The sequence below is a fragment of the Lycorma delicatula genome, chromosome 6, assembly GCF_047948215.1.
Source record: "Lycorma delicatula isolate Av1 chromosome 6, ASM4794821v1, whole genome shotgun sequence".
In the NCBI taxonomy this organism is placed as follows: domain Eukaryota; kingdom Metazoa; phylum Arthropoda; class Insecta; order Hemiptera; family Fulgoridae; genus Lycorma; species Lycorma delicatula.
Genome location: NC_134460.1, coordinates 55,157,646 through 55,172,394, shown reverse-complemented (window position 1 = coordinate 55,172,394; position 14,749 = coordinate 55,157,646). Strand labels below are relative to the sequence as shown.

The window sequence follows — 14,749 nt, the reverse complement described above, 5'->3', positions numbered from 1 at the left end:
ATAAATATTTCAATCTTATAGTGAACTAAAGGTATTTTAAATGTAACAATGTAAAAGGCCACATATGCGCATGTACACACACATACATTTATAATGTTATTAATTCTCAGACAACATTTCCATACTTGATTTATCTTCTTTACCAGAAATCTAAATAATTATTGTTGATTATAAATAACTATTATTATTGTCATTTCCTACATTTAAAATTATTATGCTGATTACAGTATCCAGTATTCCTTCCTTTTCCATACACAATCTTTTCACATCAGCGTATTGTAAAATTAATGTTATTACTGGTGACCAATAAAATACATTTTTTTTTTTGGTTTAAGATTATGCAGTTTTAAAATATTATATAATCATACAGCATCGTAATACATCAAATTATATAACGTAATTCCTTTGGCCAATTTACACTAAGAGATTTTTAATATTACAATAAGATGTTTGTGTAAAAGTTAAAACGATAAACCTTTTAAAGACATGAAGAAATTTACTTCTAAAAACTGCAAGAATACACCCATAGTGTCATTATCATCTAAACTATCATCTAATGGTTTAATAATTAATATGTTATTAATTTAAATAAGGTGATAAAACTTGATTAATTTTTACTGGAACAAATAAATTCTAATAGCAGTTGCATACATGACACAACAAATAAAATTAGAATTAAGATATATAGAATATTAACCAAACTGATAAGTAATGTCCATGCATTCATATAACATTTAGAGATGAACGAGTAATTGACTAGATCGACTAGATGTTAAATGACTAGAAGATGTAATTGACTAGATGTTAACTAGTCAACATGTTAACTGGAAAAAATGAGATATTACAAAATAAATTGTAACTATAAGAAACATGTGATTAAAAAAGATACTGTTGTACAAAAGAATTAAAATCAATACAACTGGCTTTTTGATGAATTACAATATCAACTTGTCTAAAAGTACAGTAACAAATATAGCAAATGAAGTAACTTTTCTGAATTGTTTTTTTTTTTTTTTTTATTGGTATATAAATGAGATAAACTAACATTATTTCAATATTTTTTATTATTATTATTTTTTACTTAAATATTATTATTAAAATAACATTTTGTTATTCATAGAATAAAGTAATATTTTATTCTTCATACCTCAACTACGGTTCTCAAAACCTCTTTTACATACCTCAATTTTTACTTTCATAACTAGTTGTTTCTCATTTTCATAGCAACACTGAAAGATAGCAAAATAATACATAAAAATAAATACAAATATCCTTCATATATAAGAGGATTTGTAAATGGTAAATCACGAAACTGAAGAGAGTTATATGCTAGTACTGCTTTATTAATTGGATTGACTGCGTTCATCTTTTTCAAAATCCTATGCATCCCTTCTACAGGCCAAATCATTCCTAAAACAAAGTTAATTGGAATTATACTCTGAAAAAATATAACAACAAGATTATAATAATAGTCTGATGAGCTTCATTAATTAATTACACAAAATGTTTTAACACATTCTCTTACGGTCTATTATAAGAGTGATAATTTCAGAAAATCAGCCATTTTTAAAGTGTTTTAATCAACTTTGCTACGCTTTACTTACTTGTAATTCTGTAGGTAGTATATTCTGTATAATAAAGAGTCATTTTGAAAATACCAGAAAAGTTTCTTTCTAAAAATCTTTCACAATCTAGTGACGCTATTCATTAAGTTTAGTGAAGAGATTAGCTCCAAAAGATCTTTTAAAAGAAAAATTTCCAATACTTTGAAACTGACTCCTTCACTACTTAATACTTTTAAATTGTTAAAGTAGTTCATCATGCTGTTCAACACAGAAGATAATTCCCAAAGGAATATTGAACGTTGTATAAGAACAAACATATTTTGCTGTTCTTCTTTTTGCAAATGTAATCTACAGTCATTTAGAATGAGGTTATGTTCATTCTTATACCTAAAAACTTCCATAGTGATATCTATATTACAGAATTCACAAATTATATAACAGTAACATTATTTTCATGTTTGCTACTTTTTATAATTATACAATTGGACTTACTTTCATTTACAAATAAATTTCACTGAATGAGATGTTGAATAATTGCATGTATATCTGTGAATTTATTTACTTTTGATCAATTCATACTGGTAATGGATAATATTATTGTTTTTTCAACTGCATAAAAGTATTACATGCCAATTTTTAATCACTAATATAGTAGCTCATCTATATATATTAAAAATAAATCAGAATACTAGAATTTATTTCAGATACTCAATTGAAACTGAGGAGTGAAGTGATTGTTTTTTTTTTCACAGAGTATTATATAACAATGCATATTAGCATACCATGCCAATCAAAATTCAAGTGATATTCAGCCTTATAAGTTACACCTTTACTCTCTTCTCCATAGAGAATGGCTCTATGATGAATGGCATTACTCTCAGAGAAAGCAAATCAGACTAATACCTATTATATCTCAGGTGCTTCACAAGCATTGCCATAATGAGACTGTGACATAAAGTTTAAAGGAAAAAATTAATGTGTACCCTTTTCTGCAGGAAATAATGCTTTGCATTGATTGTCTTTACTCAACTATAGAAATTATAACATTAGTTAGATATGTTATTATAGACGAATTTTATTTACCAATGCTGAAGAAAAGAAAGATTATAAGACTGACACCGATGTACATCACAAACCTTTCAAGAGATGTGAATTCAACAACAAGGAAACCTGAAACATAAATAATTCAGGTCAATATTATATTTATACAATTACAATAACATAGTTTAAGTATTGTGATCACTTTAATAAATATTCATGTTTCTGCAAATGCTTATGTGAAGAAGTCATACAAAAGAACACATGCTATGATATATATATATATATATATTTATTTAAATTCTATTAATGCACACACACATATATATGCACACATACACGCAGTAAACTGTAGTAATAAGACAATTGTCTGTAGTAATAGGAAATTTTTAACACTTATTTTAGATAAATATGATTAGTTCATTAATACTTGTGGTGCCTCTTTTCAGAAGTTTAACGAGATCTAATAAAAATATTACTTATGAAAAATAAATGTTGCTGATGAATACAAATGTATAAATTTTAGTAATAGTGCAACATAGTAACAGGAAATATTACAGAAACTACGTAGTTAGTTGGGAATAATGGTAATGGTGTATGGAGTGATTTGAACAAGCATTTATAACTGAATGTACCATTTTTTATTCATCACCTGAATCAAAAAAAAATGCTTAATCTTATTTAATTATTATCAGATATCAAACCCAGTTCTAACACAGGGATGAATTAGTAACTTTTTTGTTCAGGGGGCCTACTGACACTGGATGATCAATCAAACAAATTCTTTTCTTAGCAGTCATGAGAATTAAGTGAAAATAATGTACAGGCAAGAAACGTTTTTTCATTCTTGAAAAAAATAATAGTTTTTTATTACTTTTATATCTGATAAAAAAGTATATAAACTTTATTCATAAAATATATATGTTATATAGGAGTAATGATAGAATTCTGTGGATAATAAAAAAACTACTCAAGCATTTGATTGGATGGATCAAGGAAAATCATGGCAAAATCTTGATCAAACCAGTATTGTAAAGAACAAGATCATAAATTTAAAAAAATAAACTGTTATAATCCATATTAATATATCAAAGTAATAATCAAAAGAAATGATAATGATAGAGCTATATAAGGAAAATAAATAAAACAGGTAAACGATACAAGAAATTTTTTAAGTTTTAATTGCTAAATACATTATGAACTTGTTACACATTAAACAAGTTGGCCAAACATTCATTCAGTTCATTAGTATTATTTAAAAACTTACAATGATAAATTATTAAAATCATATGCAAACACATTATCAAAGTACTAAATTCTCAATTAAACTTTGCTGATTTTATATGCCAGAGTGCTTTATTATCTTTCAACCAAAAGAGATCTAGATAGCGGTAACAACTGAAACTACTTCATTCATCAGTATTGCATATTAGCCCACATTTTAAAACTATTTGTTAAAATTTGGTCAGAATGAAACTCATGTTATGATGCAATTTAAATTGAGCTTGTCTCTCTAAACTGGCATTAAATTATATGGTAAGTGTAACTAATGAGAGGAAATGCAATCACAGCATTTTTTTAGTGAATCGGAACATAGCATCTCACTGTAATAACTACTACATCAGTACACTACTAGTTGGCTGCAACTATAAATTGCAGCAACAATAAATTACAGAACAACGAATTATAGAAATAGTAGTTTTGAATGTACAATTTAATCAAAAATTGTACAAAAAAATAAAAAAAGTAAAATTGTATTGCTTGGTTAACACAGTTGGTAATAATTTCCAATAACCCTTAAAGTCTGAAGAAAACTAAATAAAGTTAAATTTGAATCTAAAAGAAGAGCAGCTAGTAGAGTGGTACAATAATAAAAAATATTAATATAATATACAAGCATGAACCTTATCATACACTACAGTAGAGTGGTACATACTACAACAATTACAAAAAAGCTGTAAAAAGAAGGAACTAGCTTAATTTATTATAAAAAATATCAACCTTTTAATTTTCTTGTGGAAAAAAAATCTTGTCTAGAAATAAATCTAAAATCAGTTGATCTGAAAGCATTCAAACTATTATACCATCTGGCTGGTTAATGTTGATTGAAAAACTTTACATGATGATTCAAGAAGTGTTGAAACAACCTAAATTTAAATTGTTAGAATGAAATTAATATTAATATAAACTATCAAATATTTAATAGATAAATATGCATTACCAATGTAATGAAGAAACACAAACAGGCATATGAATTAATTAAAAACAAGAAAAATATTGAACTAATTGATGTTCCTCCAGGTATCATATTTTATTTTATACTGGAAAGGAAGCTCTAAGTTAAAATTTTCAAAAATATAATATTTTGTATGAAAATGGTTTCAAATTTTATTTACATAATTCTTATCCCTTGAAATCCTTTTTGCTAAAATTCTCCCCATTATGTAAGTCAGAAAAAAATAAATATTGTAACATTCTCTTTGTTTTAATTTCATTAGTTAAAATTTCTGCTAAAATGTATCTTTACAGAATAAATCTTAAAAAACCACCTTACCAAAAAGGGAGCAGTTTTTTGGCTCAATTATTTTTTGTTGGTATATGAGTGAGTGACTAACGATACCAATTTTTTTTCTGTTAAATGAAATGTCAAAATCAAATTCGGTGTTTTTCTAGAAAAACTTTTGGGAACCATACAGTTATCTATTATATAACATGACTTAATCAGAACCTCAAAATATTAACATCATAAAAATTAGGTTATAAAATACGAACGATATGCTCTCTATTTAACCTTTACCACTCACCTAACTGTAGTTATCTAAACAAATTTATATCTTCAATCATCCTAAAAATACACACACGTGTGCATGCATGTGCACACACTTTATATATATATATAAACAGAATATTAACAAAGTACGGCAACCTTAAATAACAATCGTTTAACATAGAGAAATTAAATTTATCAAAAGTTCCTACTTCAAAACAATTTATATTTTGGCAGAGCACTGAAATTATTCCAGGCGATACACCCTCAAGCATGGAAATATCCAAACCACCTCAAGGGAAGGCAACTCAAACATTTTTAATAGAAAGAAAAGAATTAAGGTACGTTATTTTAAAAAGCAATGAAAAGACAGGAAGACTACACACAACCCAAACCAAAGTGACAGCCATTTAATATTATTCACAGCTAGCTTCAAAAGTAGTCTTCAGTACCTTTAAATAACTGCTTAGGAATGAACCTAAAAAAAATAATAAAATCTCTACCACAAAAAATGATCTATTTCTCAGTATGAGACCACCACAACCTCAAGCCTAAATGGGGGAGCAATTAAAAATTTTAAGTGTAAAAAGAGTTGTGACAGATTATTTTAAAGGACACTGAAAAACAAAAATTTTGTTTAATATAAAAATATCTTAGGTTACAACAATCCTAATCAAAGCAATGTCCAGTTAATACATTTCATGGCTAATTTCAAAAGTGGTCTACAATACAACATAAGTAAGGGTTTCATAAAAAAATAAATTGTTTTAAGACTAAATCTCATTTTTCTGTTTAATTGTAAAAACAGAAAAACTAGTTAAGGTTTTTACAATTAAACTTAGTTGTCATACTCTGTTAACACTGTATGAACTACTTACTGCTACTACTTTGTTAACATGTATGTATGTGTGTGTGTGTGTGTGTGTGTGTGTGTGTGTGTGTGTGTGTATACACACACACACACATATTTATTAATAAAAAAATCATTTGGATCACCTCATCCATTCTTGTGTTTCATGTTCTGTATTAAGTTATTTACATAACTTAATAGACATATGAGGTTTGATAAAAAATATGCAGAATTTTTTTTTTAATTTCCCATCTGCATAAGTCCAATTGTCACAGGTTTTTTTTTTGTTGTTATGTTGGTACACTTGTACGTACATATATTTACACTAGTAGTTATATTGGATACTTAGTTTATTGTTGGATGTTGAAAAGGTTACATGTGTTTTGGTATGGTTGGTGATTTTTAAATTGCAGAAAAAATGGAACAAAGAATTTGCATTAAATTTGGCTTTAAGAATGGAATAAAGTGCAGTACCACATTGGAAATGATGAATGTTGCTTTTGGCAATTATTCCACAAGTAAAACAAGCATTTACAAGTGGTACAAATGTTCCCAAGAGAGCTGTGAAGACATTAAAGATTGTGAGGGCTCTGGGATGATGAGCATTCCAGCACATCAAGATCCAATGACAATGTCAAAAAAGTGAAAAAAATGATTATGGTCAATCACAGAATCACTATCAGAGACCCAAAAGTAAGGATTACTACCTGGAGGTTGTATGCCGTTTGCATGAATCAGTCCGAAGAAAACACCTGGATCTAAGGTGAAATGATTCATGGTAATTACACCACAATAATGCACCTGCTCAGACTTCACTGCTTGTTCGTGAATTTTTAGCCAAAAATAACATTGTTAAGATGTCTCAGCTTCAATATTTGCCACCCTGTGACTTCTTCCTACTCCCCAAGTTAAAAAGAACCACAAAAGATGATGTTTAACCATCACTGAAGAGGTAAAGGCAGAAACACTAAAGCAGTTACACGCCATATTGAAAATTGCGTTCCAGAGGTCTTCAAAGATTGAAAAAAGCACTGGCACAAATATTTTACATCTGAAAAGGCATACTTAGGAGGTAACAAAATCAATATTGATGAATAAATAAAGATTTTTTGAAAAAACTTAAATTCTGTATATTTTTTTATCAAACCTTGTGCATAGACATTCTAATTTATGTATAAGCAAAAACAGATTTTTTTTAATAAATACCCAAAGTCATTCCACAATACTCTGCTAGAAAGAATATACATAATGAAAGTAATTTGTTTCCATTGGTTTTTATATTAAAAACTCCATAAACTATAATAAAAACCAGCATGTTCTGACAAACTGCTATAATTGATTGTATACAAAAATGAGCAATCACCATTTCTAAACCAGTCAGTCCTAAAACAAAATACATCAAATATCATTAATTACAACAATGAAGAATTAAGAAATGAAGAATCATTTATAATGAATAATTTATTCAACCCTAAATATCAAGTACAAAATTGTAAAAAAATTACTTAATTTAAATGCAATAATAGATTTTTTTTTGTTTTCAGTCATTTGACTGGTTTGCTGCAGCTCTCCAAGATTCCCTATCTAGTGCTAGTCGTTTCATTTCAGTATACCCTCTACATCCTACATCCCTAACAATTTGTTTTACATATTCCAAACGTGGCCTGCCTACACAATTTTTCCCTTCTACCTGTCCTTCCAATATTAAAGCGACTATTCCAGGATGCCTTAGTATGTGGCCTATAAGTCTGTCTCTTCTTTTAACTATATTTTTCCAAATGCTTCTTTCTTCATCTATTTGCCGCAATACCTCTTCATTTGTCACTTTATCTACCCATCTGATTTTTAACATTCTCCTATAGCACCACATTTCAAAAGCTTCTAATCTTTTCTTCTCAGATACTCCAATTGCCCAAGTTTCACTTCCATATAAAGCGACACTCCAAACATACACTTTCAAAAATCTTTTCCTGACATTTAAATTAATTTTTGATGTAAACAAATTATATTTCTTACTGAAGGCTCGTTTAGCTTGTGCTATTCGGCATTTTATATCGCTCCTGCTTCGTCCATCTTTAGTAATTCTACTTCCCAAATAACAAAATTCTTCTACCTCCATAATCTTTTCTCCTCCTATTTTCACATTCAGTGGTCCATCTTTGTTATTTCTACTACATTTCATTACTTTTGTTTTGTTCTTGTTTATTTTCATGCGATAGTTCTTGCGTAGGACTTCATCTATGCCGTTCATTGTTTCTTCTAAATCCTTTTTACTCTCGGCTAGAATTACTATATCATCGGCAAAACGTAGCATCTTTATCTTTTCACCTTGTACTGTTACTCCGAATCTAAATTGTTCTTTAACATCATTAACTGCTAGTTCCATGTAAAGATTAAAAAGTAACGGAGACAGGGAACATCCTTGTTGGACTCCCTTTCTTATTACGGCTTCTTTCTTATGTTCTTCAATTGTTACTGTTGCTGTTTGGGTTCCTGTACATGTTAGCAATTGTTCTTCTATCTCTGTATTTGAACCCTAATTTTTTTAAAATGCTGAACATTTTATTCCAGTCTATGTTATCGAATGCCTTTTCTAGGTCTATAAATGCCAAGTATGTTGGTTTGTTTTTCTTTAATCGTCCTTCTAGTATTAATCTGAGGCCTAAAATTGCTTCCCTTGTCCCTATACTTTTCCTGAAACCAAATTGGTCTTCTCCTAACACTTCCTCCACTCTCAATAATAATATGAAAAATATTTTTTTCCCAATATTTAAAAATGTTAATCTTATTAAAATTAATTAAGTGAACTATGTTGCGTGTATGTTATATATACAAAGCCATAATATTTGTACAGACATGACATGAACCACAAGTCACTTCTTATTTCATAGTAAATATTTTGCTTACCTTGTTAAAGATGTGTTTAGAAAGGTCAGCGAATGTTTTAGGACAATGTGTACTTCTGCAGTACGAAGAATAACAACTTATTATCAAACAACGGTTCAAGAAAATGCAATTTTTTATGAAAATCAAATTATTTTTTTAATATCCTATCCTACTAAAGGACATTTCTATGTGGGTTTGTGTGTGTGGGTGGGTGTGTGTCCCTTGGCTTAGTATCCCCCTTAGCTTTAGTTTATCAAAACTTATTAACAAGATTTCCTTATATGTGAATTCGCTCGAATCAATGCAACTTCCTGTAAACACGTATGGATTTATTGTCGTCCAACTTCTAACGTCAAAATAAACGACTACAATCCCTCAAGATTGTGGAAGGAAAAGTTACTCTGGTGAACAAAAAATAATTCTTTTGTGTCAGGAAGAAAAATATGTGATTCTGATAGTATGTATTTTCCTGAATTTAAATACGATATCAGTTTTTCCCCATCACGCAAGGTTTCCGACAGTCAGGCATTTATAATTTCAAACATTTTAATACTTCCTGCATTCTTAACTACGCAATATTCAAACATCTGACTCACCTAGAAAGTAAGAAATGACGATTTTCTGCTATATTTTGCCTGTGGAGCATATCCCTCTTGATGGTTCAATAATAATTAGCCACTAAATTAGGATATATTAGGATTCCATTTGCCTTGATATCTCTTTTCCATAGCTGAAATATCCTGATGAAAGTGTTCCCCGTGCTCATTGCTCACTGTGCCAAGGTTTTCCAGGAAGAAATCTAGGTGCAAGTGCTAGAAGTGTACTTTTATGGACATATTACAACCCAAATTTTTATAAGATTGTTGACAATATCTCTGTAACTTTACATCTTTCAATTTCCGAAAAAACTGAGTAACAATTTTGAATGCTTGTCAAGCTGCTTTCTCCATTGGATTCAATAGCATTACTGATTGTATTTGTGGATCCACAAACATTCCTTCTTTAATTTTTGCATCACTAATTTTAGGAAACTTCTGTTTTAAGTACATGAAACCAGGAGTATTGTCCATGGCCTTGATGAAATTCTCATAAATCCTAGTTTGATATGTAACAGAGGTATAGTTTTAGGACTACACAATTGGTCATGTTTCACATTTTTCTATTCAGGAATGAGTGATTCGCGTTTAGGCCATTCTTTTCTAATGAAAGGGTTTTTTCTGTCCCTACTATCCTATTCATACAAAAAAACAACAGTATTTTGTGTAACCAAGCTGCAGACCAAGAACAAGTGCAATTACCTTCAAATCACCACAAATATTCCATTCATACACTGCATATTGAATCTTTCCCAATATGAGTTTAAAGTTTTCATATATTTCTTTCATACTAGCAGAGTGAGCCACAGGTACTGATGGGACTTTATTGCGATTATGCAGAAGCACAGTTTTTAAACTAACTTGAAGAATCAATGAACAAGCGCCATTCTGTTGGGTTATATTCATTACAAAGTGTCTCCATAAGAGAAGAAATATCATTACAAAACAGTAAGCCATTTTCTTCAGAAAAATTGTTTTTTTTTAGAATGACGATTACGATAAGTACATATCTTTGTATTCTTTTGGAAAAGATTCCATCCTTTTAGCCGGGAAACAAGCTTTTCAGACTGTTTTTTTGGATAACTTTAAATTTCGTATGAGATTGTTAAGATTTTCTTGAGTCAGTAAATGAGGCTCAGATGAACTGCTTTGTTTAAAAGCTGTTTCACCAGAATCTGTTTCTTTTTCTTCCTTACTTCCCTCAGACTCTGAGCTCTCTTCATCCAATGTCACATGTTCTGGAGGCTTTGCTATGAGCAATTCTTTGCAGTGTGGAACTGGTCTCACTGCAGATTGCAAGTTAGGGTATACCACTGTATGTTTTGATTTTGACATAATCCCTTTAATGTTTGTTAAAAAGAAATAACAGTCAAAAGAGTGATTTTTGTGTTCATATCATAGGGCTAGCAAATGGCATGTGGTGTGTGCTGTTTTTTCATGCAGTGAGAAGCCTAAAATACGATAAACAGCAGCCTTGTTTGGTCCTCAACTTTACACCCAATATAAAAATCATAACACTTTTTTACTAATGGAGTAAGATTTCATCTTGGGACTTGAGCGTCACTTCACCACATACATAACAAAAATTGTTAGGCTGATTTAAACAAACTCTACGCATTTTGTAACTAACAACTAATTAAAAGAAATAAAGTTGTAAATAAGTAATACATAATAATTTAGACACACAAAACACTCACAATGATGAGTTTACAGGTTCACTACTATCTCACAACTGGCATCGTTCTAATGAACGTTGCTACACTAGATCATGTTTGTACACGTCTGAACCTGCAGGACAGTAGCAATGCTACCCCTTGAGTTAGCTTATTTGGTCCCATCATATTTGTAATGCTCTAGGAGCTTTTACTTGACAATGGAAAAATGGATGATAAAAACTTTTTAAATATTTTTAAAAATTAAGAAAACCAAAGAACTGTGGGTGATGGAGAAATTCCGAATACATATTTGACAACAGGATAAAAAACACCATTAAATACACCTATTAATATTCATGAGACAAAAAAAACTAGTGTTTATCAAATGAAACTAGTGTTATCAAATGAAATTAAAAGTCCCACCTTTAAAGGCTTTATCGAGTTTCTTAATTCAAGTAGACAACTTCTAGAAAATATTAATGCATTAACTTCAAACATGCAAGTGAAAACAGAAAACGAAACCAAAGAACAGTATTACAACAATACAGTCAAATCTTCTACCAAACACTTTACTTTAAATCCTAATAAGCAATATAAAGGAAATAAAGTCAGTTATTATTTAAAATTTAATTCTAAGCAATGTTCTGTAATTCAAAGCATCATTTACAACATTCTAAAACTTTTTTAGATTTGTCCATCAATGAATGCAGAAACGTTTTGAGGCATAATAACTGTTGTTTTATTTGTTTAAATAAAGACCATTCTATTAGAGTGTTACTCAAAACATTTATGTATGATTTGTACTAAAAAACCATAATACACTCGTTCACCCGGACAAAAATAATGATTCTAATTTAGATAGCAATAAGCCTGAAAGTAATACCTATTGCTCATTTAATAATCAGTCAAACGAAAATAGACTTTTATCAACAGCCATATATACCTCCAATGACATATATGGTAATCATCATTCATGTAGAGTCTTATTAGATTCTGGTAGCCAGGAAAATTGTTGCACATATAAATTTTCCTGAAAATTAGGTCTCACAACTCATTAAAAATGATCTCCTTATTTCAGGCATTCAATCCATATACAAATCTCAATCATTGGGAAATCTCAATCCAAATTTAGAGTTACACTTACATTACAACCTTGATATAAGAACTTTTCATTCAAAGTGCAATGTGCTGTTTTCTCTGATATATCAGACAGCCTTCCATCAACCACAATTGACATTTCTAATCTTAATTTTCCTCGTAATATATTTCTAGCAGATCCCAAGTTCAACATAGCAAATAACACTGATATACTGATTGGAGCTTAATTCTATTTGAGTTTTATCTTGCCTGAGAAATTCATTCAAAATTCCAGATATCCTGTTATTCAGGAAACTAAATTAGGATATATACTTAGTGGTCAGTCGCCTTCCTAATTACATTAAGGGTAACAATAGTATTGCATCTTTTCTTGGTCGTAATCCTCATGAAAATCTTTCAACTTTTGGAATTTCGGGAAAACTGAAGAAATTAATACTGATGCTTCAGTTAATGAAACCTCCACATGTGAAGATTTTCAGTCCAACAATACTCGAAATAATCAAGGTAAATTTGTCATGTCGTTACCACGCGAACATAATAACATTCAACTAGGTGATTCTTTTGTTAATGCTAAAAATAGATTTTTATCTTTAAAAGAAAACTAATCAACAATGCCAACCTTAAAAAGGACTACTCTGCTTCAATTCAGTAATACTTAGAATTAGGTCACATGTCATTACTCAGTTCCAATCATTTGTTAATTAACAAATCAAATGTGTGCTATTTACTGCAGCATCCATTATTCAAGCCTTCTAGTCTAACTACTAAACTTCGAGTTGTCTTCAACAGTTCATCTAAAAGGACTATTAGCCTATCCCTTAATGATAATTTATTAGTCAGACCTGTAGTCCAACAACACCTATTTTCTATATTGTCTAGATTCAGAATCCATAATAATGTCATTATGCTTGACATAGATAAAATGTATCGTCAGGTATTAGTTAAACCTACTGAATCCAATTTATAACGTATTCTTTGGTGTGATTCTCCAGATCAAGAAATAAAACACTTCGCATTACAAACCATAACATATGGAACTGCTTGTGCACCATATTTAGCCACTAGATGTCTAATTCAAATAGCTAACGAAAATGAGAATGACTTTTCACAAGCCCCTAAGGCCATTTGAAATGATTTTTATGTTGATGATCGTAAAACAGGTTCAGATAACTTAAATGAAGTTATTCAACTGAAAATTGATATTTCTAAATTATTACAACAATTTGGTTTTCCACTCCATAAATAGTTTTCAACCCTTTCTTCTTCTGAACACAATTCTTCCCTTTCTTCAAATCAAGAACAGAATTTATGTACTTTAGGAGTTCTTTGAAATAAATCTTCAGACATGCTACTTTCCAAATTAATCATTCTAATGATTCTAAAAGGCACACTAAAAGAAATATTCTGTCTATTATAGCAGGTGTGTTTGTTCCTGTAGGACTCATTGGTCCTATTATTTTCTCACATAAACATTTTATGCAATTGTGGCAACTTAAAATTAATTGAGAAAAAATATTGCCCAACACATAATTAACACGATGGTTAAATTTATACGAATTGCATTTGACTGAATCAAATAAAATAAATTGTTCCATCACACCTAACATTGATAACAGAATTAATTCTATACAAATAGATGAATTTTCCAATGCCTCTATAAAGGGCTGTAGCTGTTTGATTTACATACAAAGTAAATCGCACAGCCAATCAATCGCAAGCCAATCACACAATTTCTTCTAATTTACTTTGTTCTAAATCTAAATTAGAATAGTCCTCGGGATTTTTGACTAAAACAAATTACACTACCAAATTAAAACAAATTACTCTACCAAGACTTGAACTTTATGGTTGTTTACTACTTAGTAATTTATTATTAAAGGTAGTTTACTTTCTTAAACATATATGTTGATAAAATCACTTATACACAGATTCTACAATAACACTACATTGGATTCATGGACAACCATCTAATTGGAAAGCGATAAAATTTCTGAGATTCAAAAAAATACTTCATATGCTAATTGGCATTATGTCAAATCCTCTGATAACCCAGCAGACATATTGTCTAGAGGTTGTACACCAAGTAAATTACTTGACATGTCATTTTGGGGGCATGGTTCTCAATGGTTTTCACAATTTTCTTTTCATAGGCCAAAACTTAATAATATTACTTTTAATAACTGTAATATGAATTCTGAATGTTAATTAGAAAAATGCAAAAATATAGTAACATCATTTGTATCTACTTCTTTGTATACATTATTTGACTACACAGAACAATTTTATCCACTATA

General features: G+C 29.6%; 1 protein-coding gene across 1 annotated transcript in view; it reads right to left on the bottom strand.

The window, feature by feature from the left end:
* Window positions 1–1,188: 1,188 nt before the first annotated feature.
* The window catches only part of LOC142326862 (ABC transporter G family member 23-like), a 55,201-nt gene continuing 41,640 nt past the window's right edge, over window positions 1,189–14,749 (bottom strand). Inside the window, exons 12-15 of the mRNA XM_075369595.1 lie at window positions 12,510–12,625; window positions 7,427–7,603; window positions 2,649–2,735; window positions 1,189–1,410 (exon numbers count right to left, since the gene is read on the bottom strand). Coding sequence (XP_075225710.1) covers window positions 1,202–1,410; window positions 2,649–2,735; window positions 7,427–7,603; window positions 12,510–12,625 — 589 coding nt within the window. The 3' untranslated portion in view covers window positions 1,189–1,201. The remainder of the gene's footprint in view (window positions 1,411–2,648; window positions 2,736–7,426; window positions 7,604–12,509; window positions 12,626–14,749) is intronic.